Consider the following 25675-nt stretch of genomic DNA (forward strand, 5'->3'; position numbering starts at 1 on the left):
GTTCTTTGGGACTCTGGGTAAGTCAGGAGGTGCAAAGAAGTGGACGAAGTATCCATTCACAATCTAATGGGAAAAAGACAAACTGAATGATCTACTCATTCTGCTGTGAACTCAGAAAGCACAAGCAGTGACGGAAAGGGAGACACAATAGACAGCTGACCTGAACGTCCCCTAGGTTCGTAGCCCGTTTCACATCGTACTTGATGATGAAATCTCCTTCGATCAGAGTTCCATCACAGTCTGGACACTTCCTCTGCTGCTCCAGTGTCGGTGAGAAGGAGATGTGTGCCTGAAAGAAGGATACAATACATTCATTCACTTTGTAGTGCAAGCTTAAGTTACATCTGACAAAAAAGCGGCAGAAGCACTGCTGGGTTGTCTAGGTGTGTTTTCACATGCAGGTGCTATTTGGAAGGTTCAAGTGTGCTGTAGTTTGGACAGGACAAGGACTGGTCCTGGAATTAAGTATTTATGCTCAAGTGAGGATATTTAAACAGATCAATAAAATAAGTATTTATGTAAAAGAAGAGATTAAAATTCCTTTATTATTTTTAAATGTAAGAAATGATTTAAGAAACTACCTAAATGTTGAGGCCTGCTCTGGTGGTCATCAGGGTAGTTTGTCAGTAGTTGCCCACTCATCATTACCCTTCCCTTCTACATAACCACAGTGTGTGCCAGTCAGTGACCACTAGCCGCTCACAGTATTTGCTCAAAGACCTTTTAGTCTTTTTAATTAGTTCAGACACACAGAAGTCACTCAAGACAAGTGTGTTTCTTGTTCCTTGTCCTTGTTGAGTGTTAATTTGGTACAGTAGTTTGGTTGAAATGTAATGTTTTGTGACTATGCTTTCAACAGCAGTCTTATTTTTGCCCTAAACTGACTGTAGCTTGTTCTCTTCCCATGAAGAATGGTGTATTTTTGTTACTTATGTGTTATATTTGCCCATATCTGTGTTTTATACTGTTTGTTCACATTTCTTGAATATTGCTACACATTTGAGTACCTGTTTGTTAGTTGCCTCATGGCACTGCCACAATACAAATAGATTTTAAGGTATATTGCAATCATTGCAGCATGCTAGTTTGACCATAATGTTTGATTTGAGTCATCTTAGCGTCAGACTGACCACATATTTTTACCACATATTTTTACACAGTCCTATTATATACCAGTAGGCTACAGAGAGCCTTAATATGATGCCTTTTGGACCTGATACATTTTAAAGTAACTGGAAGATGTCCCCCTTTGTGTGCCTTGGATTAATGGAATGAGATGATGCATATTTAATAGTTTAATTTTAGGGAAGATTCAACAGTGTAGCTTAGAACATATACAAAGATGAATTAACAATAAATGAGAATGAGTGACCCCTTGACCTACTGCACATCTAAACAGTGCTGCCACCTTTAAACACATTTTACATCTGGCTTTTTTTTGTATACTATACTTTTGTATACCCTGCATAACATATAACAACACAATGTGACATATCTCTGTTTACACAATGCTGAACCCCCTCCAACTGTATATCCAGTATATTCTCCATTGTCAACTGTTGTTATTATATTTTGACATTTTGGCAATGTAAATGTTTCTTTTCTCATGCCAATAAAGCTTCTTTGAATTGAATTGAATTGAATTGAATTGAATTGAGAACTAGACTGGTACTCCCTTGTCTACTCAGGAACAATGCCATTTATTATATCTATTGTACCCGTTGTCAGTTATATCCGTTTGTTTGTCTGTGTCCCTTTTATGGGCTCTGGACAGCCGTCTATCCGAACCAGCCGTTGTCGGGACCCTCAACTCCCTCGGGGTCGTCGGACGAATGGTTCTCAAGATACGTGAACTACAGACGGACCTACATACGTACAGAGATTCCGTGCATTCATTGTACAGTAAGAAGCCATTTTTATTCCTCTACCTTTTTGTCTGTGACGGTTTTCTCCACCAGAGGGAGCAGCTCATTGGATAAGAAGGTTCCATAGGCATCAACATATTCAATACCCTGTGGCTCATAGATATCTGCCACAATCTGTGCAAAGTTAAACACAAACATACACACAGTGAGATTAGCCTTTCATAAGCAGTGTGTGATGTGAACATACTGCATGCATGGAGATCCACCTGAAAGTTGCGGACAAGCTGCTTGGGTTTGACCCGGGTCAGAATCTCATACTGGCCTAGTTTCCTGTTAAGAAGCTCCTCATAGTTCAGAATGAATTTCACTCTGCTATTGGCCGCAATGTTCACTGACACAGAGAACTTCTCCATTTTTCTTCCAGAGGCCCTAGAACACAGACAAACCAAAAAAGAATGAATGAGCAAAGGAATGGTAGTAGTAGTAGTGAATATCTTTTTCATCTGTTTCCCATGCAGTGACCTGCCCTGAGACTTACTTGACGAGTCCAGCAGTCTGTCCCGATGAGACAGCCTTATCATACTGCTTCTTAGCTTTCTCCTTCTCCTTGACCTCTCCAACATACATACGATTATCAATTTCCCTGAAGAGCAAATGGGAAAAGTTAGAAAGCACACAGGGGTTTCATATGTGGTAGTAGTGCATACAGTGTTAACTGTTTGTTAACTGTTAACTGTGATTTTAAATTGCAAAAGAAGGCAAATGTGCTTTGGACCATTATTGTGGTGAAAATATCCGGTCAGGGAGATACAGAGGCAGCCATGCAGGGTACAACACAATAGAAGAGACAGAGAGTTGGCACTGACATGCTGAAGTTGGATATTAAGGCGGTCTTGGGCAGCTCCATCTCAAAGAAGATTTCCTGTGAGGAGTTGGCCTTGTTCAGAGCACTGGAGGTCATGACGGTGTGAGCGAAACGAGATGCTACGGTACAGTGCACTGTAACACTGTCCACCTCCACCTGAGAGAGAGAGAGAGAGAGAGAGAGAGAGAGAGAGAGAGAGAGAGAGACAGACAGAGTTTGGGAGAAATGGAGGGAGGCAAATAATAACTATAGAAGCAGTGCTCTTCCGAGCACAGGTCTCCGCCTGGTCAGGTAGGTTATTGTGGCCTCCTGGTGCCGGTATAATAGGCCAGTGTGAAAAGGGTGCAATGTCTTCTCGGGCCTTGCATGGCAATCGGACGCTGTATGCAAGATTTAAGGCATTTTGTTACAAATTTGTTTTGCAAAAGTCAACCTGCTGGTGGCACTGTAACAGGCCAATGTGAAAAGGGTGGCATTTGTTCCTTAACCTAGTGGTAATAATGTGAGTGAAAATCACGGAAAGAATGATCAATCCTGCAAACTTTGGAAGCCAATGTTAGCCAATTGGGATAGAATATGAAATATATCTGACAAATCCGTCTTGATCACATCATAATAGAGATACTGTGTACTGATTTGCGTGATGTTTTGATAAAATCTGAAGGAGTAATATCAAAGAACATGTTTTACATAAGTCGGCCCCATGGTGGCGCTATAAAAGGCAAATGGGAAAAATGCAGGGCAAAGGTTTTTCCTTGGCCTTTAGGGAGTGCATATACACATGTTTACACTGATCAGTGGAGTTTGGAGTTACACTGATGAGGCTGATTTGAATTTCTTGAAGTGGCATTTCTTCCTCTGCCCTCGGTTAATGATTTAAGGCATTTTGTTCAAAATGGACCAATCCTGCTAACTTTTTATAAGCCAATCTTAGCCAATCAGGATGGAATATGGAGAATCGGACAGATCCATGTCGATCACATGCCTTGCTGATTTACGTGATTTTTGGATAAAATATGTAGCTGTCCAAAAATGTGTTTTCCAAAAATCTGCCTCGTCATGGCTAGATCAGGCCCATGTGAAAGATGTGGGGCAGAGGTTCTGAATTGGCATCCACGGAGTGTGTGTGCACAGTTTGGCAGCGACCGGGCCAATGGCGCAGGAGATTAGCTGGTAACAGACGGGCAGACGCACGGACAGACACACATACGGAAAGGGTGCAAAACATACTGTAGTCTCCCCATGCCTTCGGCCTGGCGGAGACAAAGGCTAAGGAATAGGACAAGAGCTGTAATGTCATTTCGTATGAGAATCCATTCTTGTTGTTGTTCTCATGAAGTCGATTGATTCTCTCTTTCGGCTGCCTCAAATCTTTTCAAAGTAAAGGTATTGGCATTTTACCTTTACTTTGAAAAGATTTGAGGCAGCCGCTCAAAGAAAAAGTACAAGCATTTTGCTTACATGTGTGGTACGTCAGCTAAATGCTGTCATGCAAGTTTTAAGTCATTAGTAATAAGTCTACAGCGTGATTTGAGACAAGAGAGTAAAGCCGAAGGACACAATAAGGTTTTATTTGTATTTTTCTTAACAGACTGAGTAAAGAGATATTGTATCTTACCTCTGCGTTGTTTGTACTTCTTTTCTGCAAAAAAGAAGATAAAGATAGACTCATCATAATAAGTTAGTAATTAAGTGGGGCATACTACAGTATGAGTAAGGCATACGATTAGGTCAAACTTTTAGACTTTACAAAGTTGACAGTGAAGCAGGCCAATTACCTATAGTATTCAAGTACTGTAAATCATTTAGTATGTACATCTAGTACCTTTAAATTAAAATATGTATTTTGTAAACAGTTACCTTAAGTATCCTTGGGGCATCCTGTGTCTCCTGGAATTCACATAAAAAGGTAAGTTATTCATTATTAACAACATGTAGGCTACAGGACAGAAAGAATAATGTTAAAATGTAGACAATCGATTAAGTATGCAGTATGCAGTAAAGTCAAATCTCAATCAGTATCTGTTTAATGGCCAAGTTTTGGCCAAGAGAAGCAGTGATGTTACCTGCATGGCAGCGTCATGGTGGGAGATAACCAAAGCTCCTTGGGCCTCGCTGAGAAGCCAGAGGCAGACACAGCCCCACAGCAGCACAACACTCCTCAACCTGGACATGACTAAACTCCACTAAACACTCAGTCACTTCAATGCTGAGAAGAGAGCCCAATTTATGTCCCTGCCCAGGAGGAGGGCTCAACGTATGTGTTAAATGGGGTCATATTGTAGTTGTTGTTTTATGTAGATGTGTATGACCACTGTTAGAACACACATTGATAACTGTAATACATGAAACATTAAAGATGGGGTGCCATGATCCCCCCCCCCCCCCAAAAAGAAAAAGAAAAGAAAAACATGATGATCAGGTATTACGATTATCGATTATACTAGGAGGAAGATTTGTTTTTCGATCGGGCCTTTTGACTCAGAGGCTTTCAGCTTTCAGGAGGAAACCAAAAATACACAGGGAAGGCAAATTTGCACATTATAACCACACCTGGTGGTCTATTAGAGTAATGTTAACTCCATAGACACATACAAAACAGAATTAGTACAAAACTATGGCACCACCTCTTTACATGGGAATTAAGGCGTGTTTGCAGATGTCATTATCTTGTTTCTGGAAGAATCTAGACCTCCTAAAAGGATCATGGTTGGATCCTTACCATGTAGTGGTCAAAACACCCATTAGGCGTTATGAATTGCCTGTCAACCTTAGGGAACACCGGTTCTAGCCGCACTTCATTGGCCAGCCATTAAGTCCCATATAGATTTTAAAATTCTGCTAACTACAAATAAAGCACTACATGAGCTCGCCCCACTCTACACCAAGGATGTATTCCACCCAAAGCCTAACATGCGTTATCTCAGGTCCTCTGACAAAGGCCTTCTTAAAATACCCACAGCCAATCTCTTCACTAAGGGCGACCGGGCCTTTGCGGAGTCAGTTGATGGTTTTAAGAACTTGCTAAAAACACACTTGTTTCATCAGCATTTTGTTTTATGAAGTTCTTATTGTTTTATTTATTTTATCTTTACCTGACCGTCTTGTGCAGGTCATTGTTTCTTTTCTTGTTGTGTTATTGCTCCTATGTGCCTTATTTTTAACTTGATTGTATATAGGCCTACTCTTGTCCATTGTACAACACTTTGTAACTTTGTTTCGAATGTTGATTTATAAATAAAATTTACTTACTTAGGCTACTTACTTACTTACTATAGGTTAGCCAAGATCACAGTGAAGCCAAGTTCACCATAACTTGTGATGGTATGCTCTCCATTCCATCAGACGCCATGCCTGATGGAATATTGCTCAATGGTTTATTTCTGGGTATTAAGATGACATTATAGTGCATGAGGCCACTCACTAGGTGGAAGCTTTGAGAAAGTTCTACAATTGGACCGTATGTTGGGGATAAATTATGGGGTTTTGGATTGAAGGGCAGCTCATTTCTAGTTTCTCTGTATATCTCTTCATGTATCTTGTTTTACTTCAGTAAATAAATACAAGTAGGCTATTGCTAGAGTGCTTTTGTGCTTTTGTGACTGAGTCTATCTTTCAGTGAATATACAGTACAGCAATGACCAATGATTCACTGTAACTGTAACTGTAAAAATGAAGACTCGGACAGCCGTTTTGATGATGGACCACTGTATTCAAAGGAACGGACACAAGGTTACAGATTACCGACGATGCTGGGTTCCCTTTGACTAGGTACAGAATGCAAGAGTTTATAAAGTGTTCTTATCTCATGGGTGGTTGGTTATACAAATATAACAATTGTTCTAACAATAAATGAAGTGTCAGCGTTAGTTTATGCAGGGCATGGGAGTCAAGTCACTGCTCAGCTGTAGTCAGATATCAGTCAGCTCTGTTCTCATACCTCATTAACATATCTGCAGGTCATTATGTCACATGACTGCCACTCCAATCAAAGCTCAATCAGTATGGAAGGCTCCTTTAAATACAGCTTGCTTTGGGGCGTCCGGTGGCTTACTGGTCAAGGCACATACCACATAGGCACCGCCACATAGGCATGGTTGCCGCGGCGTCGCCGGTTCGATTCCCGATCCGGACGACCTTTGCCTCATGTCACTCCCCATCTCTCTACCCATATCCTGTCAATCTGCACTGCTAACAATAAAGGCATAAAAAAAATACGGCTTGCTTTCTCTACCAATGCTTGGTTTCCAAAGCTTCGGAAACCAAGATGCTCCCTGGTTTCAGGGAGCATCTCCTATCGCGGAGCCCTTTAAACGCCAAGATTAACTGTATTCCATTTATGCTATAAATGGTTTAATCTGCTTGTTGTGTATTCCATTTTGCACTAAATGGTTAAATGACTTGATGTGAATGTTCCTGACTAAATAGGTGATAATAATGACAGTTCAGACAGTGGCGCCAGCTCTTAGGTTGAGATGAGAATATGGAGATTGATGAGCAGGATCTTGACACATGCATCTGATTTTTGACCATTGGCAAGGGTCAACCCGGTACTTTGATGTTGTTGCAGACTGGCATCTGTAAGATCCTAGCTCGGAAGGGTGAATAGCCCTTCTCCTGTACAGAAGTTACCCCAGGTCATCGTAATGGAAATCAACAATCAGGCAATTGTTTTCACATTCTGAGAGCCAGTCTGGCTTTGCACATAGTTTCACAGACCACAAAGGTTAGACATCGCAAGGTTGTGACCTGACATGTCTATGTCAGATGGCATGCAACAATATTTATTGATTGCAGATATGAATATTAACCATAAACATATCCATCAGTGTTTCCATGTAAACAATGTCATCTTTTTATTTGGTGAGAGTGGTTATGTATACAATACACATAATAGACAAGAAAACATTTGTCCCCACTGGGTGCACTTTAACATTAGTGCATCTGCAATAAAGCAGCCATGCACAGTCATGCTGATGAGTATCAATGTTCACTGTAGGGGAGAGATCGAGACTACTGTGTAAACAGCAAAGTGCACTCGCTTAGTGTCAATATTGTAAAAACACACTGGATTTGTTTTTAATTCCAGTATTTTTTTAAGAAAGCTGTTTATAGCATACATGTTACTATTCACGTTCTAACATGTATTGTCAAAGTCTGCAACTTCTAGGCTACAGTATGCCCTATTATGTATTTGAGCTGAGAAATTGTGCAATATATATATATATATATATATATATATATATATATATATATATATATATATATATATATATATATATATATATTCAAGTTTCAACTGAAAAGAGAAATCTACCATCCTGTCAACCAAGCAGCATCCATATCACAGTTTGTCATTCAATACTTTATGGAAGTTTTTCTGAAAGTTGACATGAGTCGCTGTAATAAGAGCCAGGTTCAGATTAGGATCTATATAGGGTACTACTAACTCTAGTGTGCCAGGCAGTTATAGCCTTCAATCTCCCTCCAATAGGTAGAAGCTGAGGGAAAGAGCATTACTTACAATCTTTTTTTTTTTTAACATGTTTTGGGGATTTTATGCCTTCATTGATTGCAGAGTCAGGATCAGTCTTGAACATTTGTTCTATACATTTGGAACCCGGTGAGACCTGTCATTGCCACTATTACCTATTATCAGTAAGTCTTAAACAGGCCAGACACAATGTAATCTGAGGCATCTCCATCTATGAGGCCTGTTCCATTACTATGAATGAACCAGCAGGGAATATTTACTCCATTCTTCACATCATTCCTATAGTCCTTCTGCCAGCCTCTGTGGACCAATGGAGAAAGAGACATTATATCGACTCAAATGTATAAATAAAACTGTACAGCACATTGAAACAAAGACAAAAACACACTTTTATCCATGGGCGAAGATATAGTGACCACCTGGTAGCTATGGCACCCAGTTATAGACAGTTCTCCCTCATTTGAGTCATCTCACTCATCCACATTCCTGCTACTTGGCCGATTTTCACACCTTACTCCCAAGTAATGCAAATGTAGGCACCCCATTGAATAGAGAAAAATCAACGTCCATGCTTTTATCTGTACCAGATCTATAAATATTCATTCAGCCTATAGGATGAGACAGTCATGTGTACCTGGTCACGTTGAGCTCCTGTCCCTTCACATACATGGTGGCATCAGGTTTCTCAGGGACCTCTCCTGGACGCAGATCTCCCACCTCAAACTCAACCCCATGGTAAAACTGACCTGGAGGAGGACAGACCACCATTGTCATTAATGATTCTCTTTATTCAAAAGGGAATCATTCAGGACTTCTGGTTGCACTGGAAATATACCGGCAGTGTTAATCCTTTTTTTTTAATCTATAATTTTTATCCCACAATTTTGCAACCCATTTTCACCCAGTGCCAATTGCCTATGTAATCCTGGGCTCTGCTCTCCTGGCAGTGTTAATCCTAACCCACTGCACAACGTAAAAGATTTAAGCATCTGAAAGCATTTTGTAATGTTTACTTGATTCCATACTTTTAACCATTACTGTGTTAATATATAACTAGTAAGATGCCTCAGGGCGACATGCCCTAAAGGGCGAGGTCGAGCCAGTTCTTGGCCATCTGGCCAGTGATGTATATCGTACCAGTTACCCATATATGGAGACCCCTGCATGATAGTCAACAATGTTATGTCAAAACATGCCCATATATGGACATTCCCAGATATGCCCTTAATATTAATGACATTGGGACAGGGATCTCCATATATGGGCATAAAACATATGTTAATTAGTAAAGACATGCAAGCAGGGCCTTGGCGAGTTAGGGCCTGGGTTTGATGCCTGCATGGGAATCTCCATATATGGCCATAAGGGGGTACCCTAACAGGGCATCATCTGGGAATGCCCATACTGTATATGGACATTTTATTTATTTGATCCTTTATTTATATATATCCATATACATATATGGACTTAATATTAAAGTTTTCGGGGAAGGTAGGGTGTAAATCAGAGTAAAGCAGGATCTTGCGCCAGTTAGGGCCTGGGATTGATGACATCAGAAATCTCCATCTATGGGCATAAAACGGATTTTGTTTCTGGGAATGCCCATATATGGACCTTTTATTTTATTTTATCCTTTAATATAATATGTATCCATGTACATACAGTACACTATATTGTATGCCCATACATGGAGATCCCTATCTGAACCAGCCACAAAGATTATGGGCCATGTCTTGGCCATCTGGCCAGTGATATATATCGATGACACCAGGGATCTTCATATATGGGCATAAAAGGGTTTCTGGGGAATACCCATATATGGACTTTTACATAGGTGATGTGATGTTACCTGTGATATCACCTGTGATTTCACAGTGACAAGGGAACCAACTCATAGACTGTAAAAATGTGTACTGACTGACTGACTGACTGACTGACTGACTGACTGACTGACTGACACAGACGGAGACAAGCTGCGACATTTCTCATGGTAAACTGCAACCTTTAGTGCCCTCTAGTGTGTGGTCCTGTACCTAGCAGTCCATGAACAGATGTGGAGAGAAGATGGCTGTCCAGGGTGTAGAAGCCCAGGTAGTCTTGGTGGTATGGGTGGTTCTTCCAGACTCGGTGTAGCAGGACCACAAACGTCACAGAATCTTTTAGACTGACCGTCAGGGTGCAGTTTTTGGTCAAGAGAAGATCCATACTGGTGGAAAGGAGGTAGGGCAGAGAACAGAGGTAGTGAGGAGAGAGGGAGGAGGAAGGGGAGAGGGCAGTAGTGATAGGTGTACACTGGAAGGGTGGGCAGCAGGTATCATTACAGAATTAACTTTAAATATACTATCTTATTGAGTGAGAAGGTACTCTCAAAAGCAAGAACTTACTTGGGTCCTTTGAGGGCAGCTTTATCAGACCAAAGAAACATGACACGTTTTCCATCTTGTAACACAGAGATGTCTTCAGTGGTCACCTCCAGTCTCACGCCGAGGGTCTTGTGAATGATGCCGAAACGTCCAAAGTAGGTGTTTATTTTACCATCAGGGGCAACTTTCTTATCACCAATAGTCTGACCGTTGACTAGGATTCCTAAGGAAGTAAAACTGGATTCAGTCACTCACAAAACACAGATTAAAACTATTACATTGGGGGATTAAAGAGTCAAATTACATCCCCCAACTTGCCCTTTAAGTTGACATACATCATACAACGGTGAATCTCAATATTTCTATGTTCCATTAGTTTGACTAAGGGTTAGGGTTAGATAGTTTTACTGAGGTTAGGTTAACGGTTAGGTTTAGCCATAGTAGCATTCACCATGCAGGTTAACATTCACCAGGTTAGCATTCACAAGCATCGGCATGTTAGCATTTCACCAGGTTAGCATTCACTAGCGTTGGAGTAGTGTGACATCGAACTATCGAACGTCATAATAATGCTACGCTCCCGCATACGACACCATTCAAATCTAGCGAGTATTTAAGTCTACGTCAATATTATGTTCAAATCTTAAGCCTAAAACTAAAATTGATGTCAGAATAATAATCAGAAGTTATCCTCTACAGTATTTTCTGGCTTTGGGCACCATGTGAATACATTTATCTACTTTTTTTTATCACCTGTGGTTGTGTCTCTAACCAGGTTGAAGATGGTTCCTGGTGTGTCATTGATATTGAAGCACAGTGCATCATCTCTCTTTGGAAGCTCTATCATGAAATGAGGATCTCCATCCACTGAAAGGACATTAAGGTGAGAGCACAGTTAACATTGGACGCTTCAAAGTCAGCTGCCAATACCTGAAGCTGAGCAATATGTTAGCAATTGGGGTATTTACCATAATATGTGGGAATGTAATTCATGGTTTTCGTATAGTGTTGATATGATGTTGGTGTTGTTGGTGTTGTTGGCTGTCGATGATGACCTGGTTATAAACAAAATGTCATGCTGATCAAAACATGAACACATTGGAAGTAGAAGCCTTTATTAGTCTGTTGGGTGGAAATGGAATGTTTTACCTTGTCTCTCTGCCATTTGTCTTTGCTCTATAGAAAATAGTGAAAATATATTAGAAGATGACAACGTATGGATTCAGCAGTTTTAATAGTAATTGTTTCATAAATACACAAGACCACAGAGTCAAGTGTCACACTTCTTTCCTTCTCATTCCATCTTCCCTACCCTCAGTCAGTTTGTCAGCGATGAGGGAATCACTCTCGCCATCCTCAGTCTGAGGCTTGGTGACCACCATGGAGGTCAGTGGAGTGACAAAATTGTACTTCAGGGACATTTCAAGAGCCTTGGCTGTGGCATTGCTTTTTTCCTCTGCAGTACCAGTCTTACTAAAAAAAAAAAAGGAAAGAAAAGAAAAAAGAAACAAATTTGAAGGTTAATATTATTTTGTATTCAACAGTATTGATCATAGCATTCATTTACACTGGGGGGGGCGCCCGCTGGCCTGGTGGTCAAGGCGCATATACCACATAATGATGTGGTATATGCAGGCATATGCAGGCATCGATGATGCCTGCTGGCGTCGCCGGTTCGATTCCCGATCCGGACGACCTTTGCCGCATGTCAATCCCCATCTCTCTCCCCATTTCCTGTCAGTCTATTATCCTATCAAATAAAGGCATAAAAAGCCCAAAAACAAATCTTTAAAAAAAAAAAGAATTCTTACACTGTAAGAAAAGAAAGTCCTGACAGAGCAGCTTTCTAGAGATGATACAAACAGACCTCTTTTTCAGTAGCTGTTGGATGGTGATGTAGGCCCACATACGTTCTGTGAAGTCTCCAAAGATGTACTCCTTCTCTGGGTAGATAACGTCCCATTCTGCAGTGGTCGCCTGGCCCTGCACCTGAAAGTCCTCAATAGACTAGAGAGAGAGAAGAGAGTAAATAGCTGTGTAACACTTTTTAACTATGAGACATACCGGTATACGATTCCAGGACCATTGGTTCGTTCAGTCTAATGAAGGTCATGGGAGTGAATGGGTAAGCGATGCTGTGCTTTCTCAGCCAAAGAGAGTACAGTAGGCCTACTCCTCTGTCTCACCCCCTTGGCGAACACTTCCACCATGAAGTTATCGATGTCATTGTCACTCAGTCGTCCAGCCACCACAATCTCTGCGCCGTTGAACAGCTGATTGAAGTGGTTGTTGGTCAGCAAATCCACCGTGTTGTCAGGGTAACGAAGGTCCACATCTAAGAGTAGAGTACTGGCCACCTCCTCATAGAAACCCTGGGGGAAACAAAATGTAATAATAATAACAATAACAAATAATCTCTTTACACATACTACATGCAAAACAAGTACATTTTGACTCATAGGGAGTTAGACAGTCAATATGCACACTGTTTGGTGGCCAAACCCCAACTAAGCCTTACAAGTGATAATAATCAAAAACACAATTGTAACTTGAAACAAAGGCGGCCAGTGTAAATAGATGCTACACACCCTCCCTTACTGCACCTGGAGTTGGGCGGTCGCATCTGAATCCTCATAGATTCTTCGGGCCAGGCCCTTGTTCTGTTGGGCCATCACATCCAGAAAGGAGTAATCTACTGAGTTTCCAAATCCCAGACAGAAGAGAGACATTTTTCCGTTGATAGCCTCACGCACATTTTCCTGGATCTTTGGGATGTGGGACTCTCCTGCATGTATATGTGCACACAATAAAATAGTTAATAAGGCAGTGTTAGGAAAGTAGGCAGAAATGTCAATTTGACCAAAAGATTTGTTAGGGCCCTAGGCAATTATGCTATCAGGCTAAAGATAATGTGGAAAATAACTAACACAAATATGTACAATATGGTACGTTTAACACCTTCCTTCTATCCTTTCACTGACAGCACCACAAACATTTCCCAGAATACATTACAGGAGGGTAGCTCCCACACACTAGTAAATAGGTAAACATAACAGTAAATAATAGCCCCCACACACGCGCGCGCACGCACAAACTCACACTCATGCACGCACGCACGCACGCACGCACGCACGCACGCACGCACGCACGCACGCACGCACGCACAGACACACACACACACACACACACACACACACACACACACACACACACACACACACACACACACACACATCTTTCAGGACAAAAACACTGGTGGAAGCATTTGAATTGGATTCTGAACCGTTCTGAACAGGTCTTGGTTGCCCATAAAACATTAATTTATCCATTTAGTTCTCTCTAAAGACAAAAAAGGGCAGAAATTGCATTTAGAAGTTGCATTTAGCATTTATTTTACAATTACTCTGCACACCCATTGTACATAGTCTATTACTATGTTATAATGTGTGTCTTAGTTGCCTAGCCCTAGTGTGCAAAAACACAGTATGTTTGAGTTGCCTAGTGTGCCACATTTGGCACACAAAGACATTGCCAAATATCTCTGACAATTAGTGAAGTCAGATGTAATCTACTTCAATATATCTGTAGTTGGGTCAACGGTAACTGGTAGAGTCGCCGGAATGAAGCTCGCCGGGAAACGGGGGGTGCGTTCGGAAATGCGCACCGGGTGGGGCAGCGGTGCGCTTTTTCAGTCTGAACTCTGAAGGTAAACTTTCTGAAAAGCAGCAGTTGCTATTGCTATTGATGTTTATAAACTAGGGTAAATTATGGTGATAGTCTTAATCTCACAGTATCACAAATGTTAATGCTAGAAACAAATATGTACAGTAGGACAAACAATCACAGTATGCCTTCTTCAGTATCAACATGAATTAATATTCTAATTTACCCTAGTTTATAAACATCAATAGCAACGTTAGGTTAGCAACTGCTGCTTTTCAGAAAGGGTTAGGGTTAGGAGGAGCTTCAGAGTTCAGACTGAAAAAGCGCACCGTTGCCCCACCCGGTGTGCATTGCCAAACGCACCCCCCGTTTCCCGGCAAGTTTCATTCCGGGGAGTCTACTGGTATTCGGGTCAACTAGTTAGCTGGTGTGTATTTTTATTTTAGCACAAGTTACCCCAAAATTGACACATGGGAGACTACTTCCATGGTTTTCTCCCCTTCATGTTTTCTCCAAAACACTTGATGGCGCCAAATTGCTGCAGGCCTACCTTGAGATGTGCCAAAAATGAGCCACTAGGCATTGAAAGCCTTCCTTTCCCCCTCGCCTATTATTTGTCCATTAAACGGATGTGCCAAATTTGTTAAGGGTATAATACGCTAGTCCAGGGGTCTTCAACGTTTTTCAGGCAAACTAAGGACCCCTTTGTTGGGAAGGTGATGAAGGAAGGACCCCCACTACATATATTATATACAAGTAACACACCCAAATGGACAGTATTTACAAGCCAGGAGCTTGTAAATACGGCGAAAACTCGTCGTTGTTTCTTTGGCCATGGACCATGGCGTTTTTCTCTATCTCAGTAGCTGTTTGTAACTCACCTTCGTTTGGCATTCCATCAGTCATGAAGATAATCATGTCGAAACTCCTTTCTGGGAGGATGTTGTCTTGTCTGTCTTTCACCAGCATGTTTACAGCAGCCAGTGCTGCACCATTGATGTTGGTCCCTGGAAGTGGAACACACCAGTGTTGATTTTTGACAGCAAAGTTTGATTTAGTTTTAGTATTTTGAATAGAATTTAATTTAGTCATATTTTAGTCATCTGAAATGTTTTAGTGTTAGTCTAGTTTTAGTCGACTAAATACCATAAGATTTTAGTCAACTAAATCTACAGTTGATTTAGTCGACTGAAATACATTTTGGCGGGCCTTGATGATGTCGTAATGGCTGATTTTACACTTGTTACACTGTTACATGCTGAGAATTGCCGACGCGTTGTGAGCTTGTAGCTCTGCTATTTTCAGAGCGCAACACCCGAGCGCAACCAAAACATAAAATGACTTGTCTTTTAGTTTTACTGGATCTCTTCTCACTAGCATTCTAGTCCAGTTTTTATTTGTAGATGAAATTGTCAGTATATTTAGTCTTAGTTTTAGTCATCATAGTTGTAAACTTTACAAGTATTGTCAAGTAAATATACTCGGTTACTGTAACCGATTATATTTACTTTACAACACTTGTATGTATATGTGCCATTCTTCCTATAGTGCCACACCCCACCCCACCTGTAGGAAACATTATTGCAGTGTCCAAGATGTGAGTTATTCTGATGCTTACATCCAGAGTCGCGTATCCCTCTGGTGAATGTCATGCCTTCGGCCACGTTTTCCTGGCTAGCCTTAATGAGAGACTTTTTCCACGGAAAAATCCTATTATTAAACAGGATGATACCAAAGTAGTCATCCTCGTGCAGGTCCTGGAGGATGGCCAGCATCGCCTCACGTGTCTGCACAGGGTAACAAGATCAGAGGACATGTATAAACATGTACTTAATGTACATATAATTAGCCCATATACTTAGCCCACATAATATAGTGTAGACATATGATGTTTCCATACATTCTTCTCTCACACACTCTCTGTCTCACATACTGTAGTGTACACTTTCTCACCTGCCTTATTTTAGTCCCACGCATGGATATACTAATGTCAATCACAAACACCACGTTCTTTGGGACTCTGGGTAAGTCAGGAGGTGCAAAGAAGTGGACAAAGTATCCATTCACAATCTGCGGGGAAAAAAGACAAACTGAATAATCTACTAATTCTACTGTGAACTCAAAAAGCATTGACGGAAAGGGAGAGCAATAACAAGAGCTGCATTAGAGTTTCGGGGGATTAGGAATGTTCTTTATGTTTGTTAGGAATATTCATTTCAGTCAAGAACTGTTTGCAGGCTAATTTTAAGGTTAAACTGGTGTATAGGCAACTGAGGCAAGGCACCCTTACTTACACAACACATTTTATACACCAGGGCAACTCAAAGTGCTTCACAGAATAAAACTAGAAGCAGTGCTCTTCCGAGCACAGGTCTCCACCAGGCCAGGCGTCCTGGTGGTGCTACTGCATAATAGGCCAATGTAAAAAGGGTGGCATATGTTCTTCACCTTAGATCTTTCATTGCAATCGGACGCTGCATGCATGATTTGAAGCATTGTGTTCCAAAAATGTGTTTTGCTAAAGTCTACCTGCTGGTGGCGCTATAACAGGCCAATGTGAAAAAGGTAGCATTTGTTCCTTGACCTAGTGGGAATATGTGTGGCCAATTTCACGGTAATCGCAAGCTGCGTTGATGATTTGAGGCAAAATTTGTTCAAAAACGGAGCAATCCTGCAAACTTTGGAAACTAATATTAGCTAATCAGGATGGAATATTAAATATCAGACGGATCGGACTTGATCACATGACTATAGAGATACTGTGTACCGATTTGCGTGATTTTTGGATAAAATCTCAAGGAGTAATATCCAAAAATGTGTTTTACATAAGTCGGCCCAAAGGTGGCGCTATAAAAGGCTGATGTGAAAAATGCAGGGCAAAGGTTTATCCTTAGCCTCTAGGGAGTGCGCTTACAAAGTTTGAAACTGATCGGTGGAGTTATAGGTAAAACCACAAATCGACCTGTTATAGCGCCACCATGAGGCTGATTTAAAAAATTTGAAGTGGCATTTCTTCCTCGGCCTAGTGGGAATGTGTGTGCGCGATTTCATGATAATTGCACTTTGCGTTTGGGATTTGAGGCATTTTGTTCAAAACGGCTCAATCCTAGAAACTTTGGAAGCCAATCTTAGCCAATCAGGATGGAATATGCTAAATCGGACAGATCCGTGTCGATCACATGACTGTCGAGATACTGCCTACCGATTTGTAGGATTTTTGGACAAAATCTATAAGAGTAGTGCACAGAAATGTGTTTTGCGAACATCGGCCACTAGGTGGCGCTAGAAAAGGCCCATTTGAAAAATTTAGGGCAGAGGTTCTAGATTGGCATCCAGGGAATGTGTGTGCTCACTTTGGCAGCGACCGGGCCAACGGCGACTGAGATTAGGTGCACACAAACTGCGAGGACGCACGGATGCACGGACGGACGCACGGACGGACGCACGGACACACGGACGGACGCACGGACGGACGAAGGGGAAAACATACTCTCCCCCATGCCTTCGGCTGGTGGAGACAACTACATTACAATCAAAGTGCAACAGTGTACTTTGAAGGGGGGGGGGGACACACAATAGACAGCTGACCTGAACGTCCCCTAGGTTCGTAGCCCGTTTCACATCATACTTGATGATGAAATCTCCATCGATCAGAGATCCATCACAGTTTGGACACTTCCTCTGCTGCTCCGGTGTCGGTGAGAAGGAGATGTGTGCCTGAAAGAAGGATATGTTACATTCACTTTATAGTGCAAACTTAAAGATGTAGTGCCATAGTTTTGTACTTTTTCTGTTTTGTATGTGTCTATAAGTTAACATTATTATAATAAACAGATCAACAAATATAAAGTATTTATGTAAAAGAAGGGATTAAAATTCTTTATTATTTTTAAATTACTTAAGAAATGATTTAAGAAACTACATAAATGTTGAGGCCTGCTCTGGTGGTCATCAGGGTAGTTTATCAGTAATGATGATGAGTTTGATTGATTGATTGAAGGCTTTATTAGAAGTTTGCATAGGAAAATGTACAGATTCATGACGGTACAGTTCACTGGTACAAGGTCTACTAAAAGGAGATCCATGAAAAGACTAAGCTTATTTCAACAGGAAACCATTAAAGTATCTCATATAACATTGAATGACAGACAAATAGAACACAGTACTATGCAGTAGATATGTAAAGAAAAAAAGAAAACAGTAGGTCTATACAATCAGTAAGTACAGTATATACAATATATACAAGGAAGGGGCAGGTAACAGTAAGTCTAAACAATCAGTATGTACAGTATATACAAGGAAGGGGCAGGGAGGGTAGGGTTGGGCTAGGTTTTTACCAGTTGTGAACGGCTGCTGCCTGTAAGTGGTTTTTCAGGGCAATTTTAAAGGATGCTAGTGATCCACACTCCTTTATGGCCTTCGGTAAGGCATTCCACATTTTTGTGGTGTAGCAGAAGAACGAGTTCGACCCTTTCTTTGAGTTGACTCTGGGTTGAACGTGATCTGTGGCACTGCCTCTGGTGTTGTAATTATGGACCTCCTTAACGTTTTTAAAGTATTTTGACAGGTACTTGGGTATCATAGTGGTGTAGTGTATCTTGTACACCAGGCCCATTGCAAGTTGCTGTACTCTGTCATCTACTCTGAGCCACCCCACTCTTAACTGGTGAGTAGCGGTGAGGTGAGTCTGATTGGGAAGGTTAAGCAGGACCCTAATTAGTTTATTTTGGGCTGTTTGGAGTTTAGTTTTTAGGGCTTGTGGGGCGTCACGATACCATACGTGGACTCCATAGTCAAAGAGGGGCTGGATTATTGCACCAGCTATGGTCTTCAGTGTGTTGAAGTTGACCATTGGGGCGATCCTCTGTAGGAAACGAGTTCGTTGGTTGATTTTTTGTATTACTTTTGAAGTCATCTTTTCGCTGGAAAGATTAGCTTCAAGGATACATCCTAAGTAGGAGATTTCGTTTTTTCGTGTTATGACCTTGTCACCCACTTTGATTGTGAAGTTCTCTACCTTTTTGAGGTTATGATTTGATCCAAAGAGGATGGACTCGGTTTTGCCCAGGTGAATTGATAATTTGTTGTCGTTAAGCCATGTGCAGATCTTACTCAGTTCAGAGTTAAGTGTCTTTTCAACCTGCAAGTGGTCCTTGCCCGAGACTAGGAGAGCCGAGTCATCCGCGAACAGGAACAGGTTGCAGTCGCAAGCAGATGCCATGTCGTTCACGTATATTAGGAACAACAGAGGTCCCAGTATGCTACCTTGGGGAACTCCACAGCTTACTGGGAGGGGGGGGGACAGGGTACCGTTAATCTCCACCACCTGTTCCCTCCCCACCAGGTAAGATTGCATCCAGCTCACTGCTGCGCTGTCAAGACCGATGGCTTTTAGTTTCTCAATCAGAATAGCATGATCCACGGTGTCAAATGCCTTCTGGAGGTCCATCATGACCATGCCACTATACTTGCCCTGATCCGCTTCGCGTTTGATTTGGTCAGTCAAATAGAGAAGGCATGTGTCAGTGGAATGGGATTTTCTGAATCCAGATTGGAACTCGTAAATCAGATTATTCTCATCGAGATATCTTGCAATCTGTTCGTAGACTATTTTCTCCATGACTTTGGATATGGAGCTAAGAATGGAAACGGGGCGGTAGTTTCCAGGGTCTAGTTTGCTACCTTTTTTATGCAGGGGGGTTACTTTTGCTAGTTTGAAGTCCTGGGGGACATGACCCTGTTCGATGGAAAGGTTAATTATGTGGGTAATGATTGGAGCAATGGTGGCGGCTGAATCTCTGAGAAATCTAGCTGGGATTTTATCAAGGCCAGTGGCCTTGTGTTGAGGTAGGGCGCTCAATTTTTTAAACACTTCATCAGTTGTCACTGTGGATGATGAGTTTCCCACTCATTACCCTTTCCTTCTACAAAACCACAGTGTGTGTCAGACAGTGACCACTAGACAAGTGGCCGGACACGTTTTTGAGTACCTGTTTGTTAGTTGCCTCATGGCACTGCCAGAATACAGATAGCTTTTTAAGGTATTGCAATCATTGCAACATGCTAGTTTGACCATAATGTTTGATTTGAGTCATCTTAGCGTCAGACTGACCACATATGTTTACACAGTCCTATTATATACCAGTAGGCTGCATAGAGCCTTAATATGATGCCTTTTGGACATGATAGATTTTAAAGTAACTGAAGATAAGTGTTGTTACAGTGTGCCTTGGATTAATGGAAGGAGATTATGCATATTTAATAGTTTAATTTTAGGGAAGATTCAACAGTGTAGCTTAGAACATACACAAAGATGAATTTGAAAGACGAATGAAACTATAGGCTGCAGTAGCTGTGAGAAGAACCTTGGGACGGGTTTAACAATAAATGAGAATGAGTGACCGACCTGATGCACATCTAAACAGAACTGCTACCTTTAAACACATTTTAAATCTGAGGCCTTAATTTTAGCCCAATAAAAGACAGCTATTTGTTCCAGAGCGACTGCAAAAGATTGCTGCTATTTGTTTTCAAAAAGCGTCCCCCCTATAAATGGTAGCTTGTTCTGTATTCAGTTAAGCGAGTGATACATTAGGTCTTTTCATTACATGATGCAATTTTCATTGTATGTCAGATTACATGCTTATCACATTTTCTCATCTGTTAAAAGTATGTTTGCCTCACTGAGAGACCTGTTCATTTGTCTAGTATCCTGATGTTTTGGTGAGTTGATGTTCATCTGTTTTGAGCAACTGTCTTTGAAAATGTTATTGTAGCATACTGTATGTACTGTATAGTAGGCTATATAACGACACAATGTGACATATAGCTCTGTTTACACAATGCTGTATTGAATTGAATTGAATTGAATTGAATTGAATTGAATGTTCTATCCGTCTGTATGTTCTATCCGTCTGTCTTTCAATGTTATATGAGATACTTAAAGTGTGGTTCCTGTGGAAATAAGCCTCGGCTTTCTAGGATCTCCTTTTAGTTGACCTTGAACCAGTGATTTGTACTGTCATGAAACTGTACTTTTTTCTATTGCAAACTTCTGATAAATTCTTCAATCAATCAATCAATTGAATTGAGAACTTGACTGGTGCTCGCTGGTCTATACTCAGGAACAATGACATTCGGGAATCTGGTTTTATTATATCCGTTGTCAGAGTAGCTGTTATGTTGTATCCGTTTGTTTGTTTGTCTGTGTCCCTTTTATGACCATATATGGAGATCTCTGTATCTGTCTGCCTGTGTCCCTTATGGGCTCTGGACAGCCGCCTATCCGAACCAGTTGTTGTCGGGACTCTTAGCGCCTTCGGGTCGTCGGCGACGCACATGCCCAATTTGAAGTCGTCGGACGAATGGTTCTCAAGATACGTGAACTACAGATGGACATACATACGTAGAGATTCCGTGCATTCATTGAAGAAGCCTTTTTTATTCCTCTACCTTTTTGTCTGTGACGGTTTTCTCCACCAGAGGGAGCAGCTCATTGGATAAGAAGGTTCCATAGGCATCAACATATTCAATACCCTGTGGCTCATAGATATCTGCCACAATCTGTGCAAAGTTAAACACAAACATACACACAAGTGAGATGAGCTTTTCATTAAGCAGTGTGTGATGTGAACATACTGCATGCATGGAGATCCACCTGAAAGTTGCGGACAAGCTGCTTGGGTTTGACCCGGGTCAGAATCTCATACTGGCCTAGTTTCCTGTTAAGAATCTCCTCATAGGTCAGAATGAATTTCACGCTGCTATCGGCCGCAATGTTCACTGACACTGAGAACTTCTCCATCTTTCTTCCAGAGGCCCTAGAACACAGACAAACCAAAAAGAAGGAATGATATGGAATATGCTTAACATATCTTATTATTATTAGTGGTATAGTGCATATCTTTTTCATATGTTTCCCAGTGACCTGCTCTGACTTACTTGACCAGTCCTGCAGTCTGTCCTGATGAGACAGCTTTCTCATACTGCTTCCTGGCTTTCTTCTTCTCCTTGACCTCTCCAACATACATCTGATTATCAATTTCCCTGAAAAGCAAATGGGAAGAGTATAAGCACACAGGGGTTTCATATGTGGTAGTAGTGCATACAGTACATTGGTTAACTGTGATTTTAAACTGTAAAAGAAGGCAAGTGTGCTTTGGAACATTGTGGTGAAAATGTACAGCCAGAAAGATACAGAGGCATTCATGCAGGGGCACAGTATTAAAGGAGAGACAGAGATGACACTAACATGCTGAAGTTGGTGATGAAGGCGGTCTTGGGCAGCTCCACCTCGAAGAAGATTTCCTGTGAGGAGTTGGCCTTGTTCAGAGCACTGGAGGTCATGACGGTGTGAGCGAAACGAGATGCTACGGTACAGTGCACTGTAACACTGTCCACCTCCACCTGAGAGAGAGAGAGAGTTTGGGAGAAATGGAGGGGGGAAAATAATAACTAGAAGCAGTGCTCTTCCGAGCACAGGTCTCCGCCAGGTCAGGTAGGTTATTGTGGCCTCCTGGTGGCGCTATATAGGCCAGTCAGCGTGAAAAGGGTGCCATGCCTTCTTGGGCCGAGGTAAAAACACGAATCGGCCTGTTATAGCGCTGATTTGACATTTTTGAAGTGGCATTTCTTCCTCGGCATGTCATCAAAATTGCATGCTGGGTTTAATGATTTGAGGTATTTTGTTAAAAATGGTCCAATCCTGCAAACTTTGGAAGCCGATCTTAGCCAATCAGGATGGAATATCGAGAATCCATGTCGATCACATGACTGTAGAGATCATACTGTCTTCCGATTTGCGTGATTTTTGGATAAAATCTGTATCTGTCCAATGGTGACCTCATGGTGGCGCTAGATCAGGTCCATGTGAAAGATGTGCGGCAGAGGTTCTGAATGGGCATCCAGGGAGTGTGTGTGCAAAGTTTGGCAGCGACCGGGCCAGCAACGGTGCCATAGATTGGCTGGTAACAGACGGACTGACGGATAGACGGGCAGACGCATGGGCGGACAGTCGGACACACGCATGGAAAGGGTGCAAAACATAGTCTTCTTCTGCTTTTGGCCTGGCGGAGACAACAAAACATAGTCTCCCCATGCCTTCGGCCTGGCGGAGACAAAGGCTAAGGAATAGAACAAGAGCTGTAATGTCATTTCGTACGAGAATCCATTCTTGTTGTTGTTGTTCTCATGAAGTCGATTGATTCTCACTTACGGCTGCCTCTAATCTTTTCAAAGCAAAGGTATTGGCATTTTGCTCAAAGAAAAAGTCCACTAGTCCACTAAGGTTTATTTTAATTTTTCTTAACAGACTGAGTAAAGAGATATTGTATCTTACCTCTGCATTGTTTGTACTTCTTTTCTGCAAAAAAGAAGATAAAGATAGACTCATCATAATAAGTTAGTAATTAAGTGGGGGATACTACAGTATGAGTATAAGGCATACGATCAGGTCAAACTTTTAGACTTTACAAAGTTGACAGTGAAGCAGGCCAATTACCTATAGTATTCAAGTACTGTAAATCATTTAGTATTTACATCTAGTACCTTTAAATTATGATATGTATTTTGTAAACAGTTACCTTAAGTATCCTTGGGGCATCCTGTGTCTCCTGGAATTCACATAAAAAGGTGAGTTATTATTAACACAATAACAACATGTAGGCTACAGGAGAGAAAGAAATATGTTAAAATGTAGACAATCAAGATCTACAGTATGTAGTAAAGTAAAATCTCAATCAGTATCTGTTTAATGGTATCTGTTTTAAAGTTTTGGCAAAGCGAAGCAGTGATGTTACCTGCATGGCAGCGTCATGGTAGGAGATAACCAAAGCTCCTTGGGCCTCGCTGAGAAGCCAGAGGCAGACACAGCCCCACAGCAGCACAACACTCCTCAACCTGGACATGACTAAACTCCACTAAACACTCACTTCATTGCTGAGGGAAGAGAGCTCAATGTCCCTGCCCAGGAGGAGGGCCCAGCATGTGTTGCATGGGGTCATATTGTTTTTTTTTTTTTTTTTTTTTTTTTTTTTTTTGGGGCTTTTTATGCCTATATTTGATATGATAGTAGATTGACAGGAAATGGGGAGAGAGATGGGGATGGACATGTGGCAAAGGTCGTCCGGATCGGGAATCGAACCGGCGACGCCAGCAGGCATCATAGCCTAGAACGTCGTATGTGCCTTGACCACTATGCCAGCGGGCACCCCATATTGTAGTTATTTTATGTAGATAGACACATTGACAACTGTAATACATGAAACAATAAAGATGGGGTGCCATGATTCCCCCCACCACCCAAAACATGATGATCAGGTATTATGATACTAGGAGGAAGATGTTTTCTAAAAAATCAAACCTCGGTTCGAAGTGAAGCGGTGAACTTTTATTCTATGTGTTCTAGAGCTATGAACTCTGTGATCTATACATCTTCCAATTCTGAATGAATGAATGATTTTATCTGGAGGGCCGAATTGTCATGTGAAGCTTGACCAATCCTCAAAGTATGGTCTCATTGGACATTTTTAATCATCCAATCATCAGACCGGGACGGACGTTACACACATATTCTGGATGTACGGGACAGATAAGACCTGTTCATTCTGGGCTGGAATGACCATATATGGACATGAACGGGACACACATGTACGGGACAGATAAAACCTGTTCATTCTGGACTGGAATGACCATATATGGACATGAACAGGACACACAAAGCCACTCCTTGGAAGCGGCTTTCACCGCTTCAAAAATGTGTGGGAACCCTTAAAAAGGAATGACGTAACATGACGATACAGTCATACGTACATCATAGGCCTACTAGTGTAGATATAAGGATGCGCATTCCCAGATCATTTCAATTGAAAGTTACCACTGTGCAGCAGCAAATCTGATCTCCAACCTGGAACGTAGACCTACAGTGCAAGTTCAAATCTGATCTTCAACCCCACCCGGAACGAAACCTTCAGTAAGCCTACAAGTTCAAATCTGATCTTCAACCCGGAAACGAAACCTTCAGTAAGCCTACAAGTTCAAACCACCCCTATTCTTTCACTAGTGACTGGCCACCATGGCCACTGGGAGACAGAGGTTTGCCTTCCTCTGTGCAACTGTAGGAGGCGTTATCCTCATCATCATCATGGCTATTATCTTAACTAGAAGCTCAGCCGAACATCCAAGATCCAACCACCCGGGAGAGACATCTAACCAGACCATCACCCTCGTTCGGGACACCGACCACCTGATGGTCTCAGCATTTATGGACCACAGGGTGGCCGGCTGGGACGTGCGAATTATCGCCATACTCCGCAAAGATGCCATCGCCATGGCGCCCCTTCACTGTGTGTTCTCCTGTGCTCCTGGCCTGTCTGAACAAAGAAGCACCCTCGCCAGTGTTCAAGGAGAAATGGATTGGGGGTTCCCC

The 25675-nt window shown here is 41.7% G+C and overlaps 2 protein-coding genes across 2 annotated transcripts in view; both read right to left on the reverse strand.

Moving 5' to 3' along the window:
• Positions 1–4946, reverse strand: part of LOC308287783 (inter-alpha-trypsin inhibitor heavy chain H3-like) — a 16234-nt gene extending 11288 nt beyond the window's left edge. Inside the window, exons 1-9 of the mRNA XM_080729042.1 lie at positions 4797–4946; positions 4591–4620; positions 4349–4372; positions 2732–2886; positions 2404–2508; positions 2132–2294; positions 1929–2039; positions 161–289; positions 1–63 (exon numbers count right to left, since the gene is read on the reverse strand). The exon at positions 1–63 is cut by the window's left edge and continues 54 nt beyond it. Of these exons, the coding sequence (XP_080585168.1) occupies positions 1–63; positions 161–289; positions 1929–2039; positions 2132–2294; positions 2404–2508; positions 2732–2886; positions 4349–4372; positions 4591–4620; positions 4797–4904 (888 nt within the window). The 5' untranslated portion in view covers positions 4905–4946. The remainder of the gene's footprint in view (positions 64–160; positions 290–1928; positions 2040–2131; positions 2295–2403; positions 2509–2731; positions 2887–4348; positions 4373–4590; positions 4621–4796) is intronic.
• Positions 4947–7561: 2615 nt separating this feature from the next.
• Positions 7562–24190, reverse strand: LOC308287782 (inter-alpha-trypsin inhibitor heavy chain H3-like). The gene is made up of 22 exons (XM_080729041.1): positions 24048–24190; positions 23832–23861; positions 23588–23611; positions 22502–22656; positions 22192–22296; positions 21908–22070; positions 21703–21813; positions 17839–17967; positions 16204–16320; positions 15869–16037; positions 15132–15257; positions 13191–13372; positions 12774–12959; positions 12455–12594; positions 11900–12060; positions 11737–11763; positions 11556–11642; positions 11341–11454; positions 10609–10810; positions 10258–10430; positions 8859–8970; positions 7562–8524 (listed from the first exon to the last, which is right to left on the reverse strand). The coding sequence occupies exons 1-22, from the start codon at positions 24153–24155 to the stop codon at positions 8386–8388; spliced, it is 2760 nt and encodes a 919-aa protein (XP_080585167.1). The 5' UTR covers positions 24156–24190; the 3' UTR covers positions 7562–8385.
• Positions 24191–25675: the final 1485 nt, after the last annotated feature.

This window comes from Nannobrachium achirus (genome assembly GCF_963921795.1).
Source record: "Nannobrachium achirus genome assembly, chromosome: 6".
Taxonomy (NCBI): domain Eukaryota; kingdom Metazoa; phylum Chordata; class Actinopteri; order Myctophiformes; family Myctophidae; genus Nannobrachium; species Nannobrachium achirus.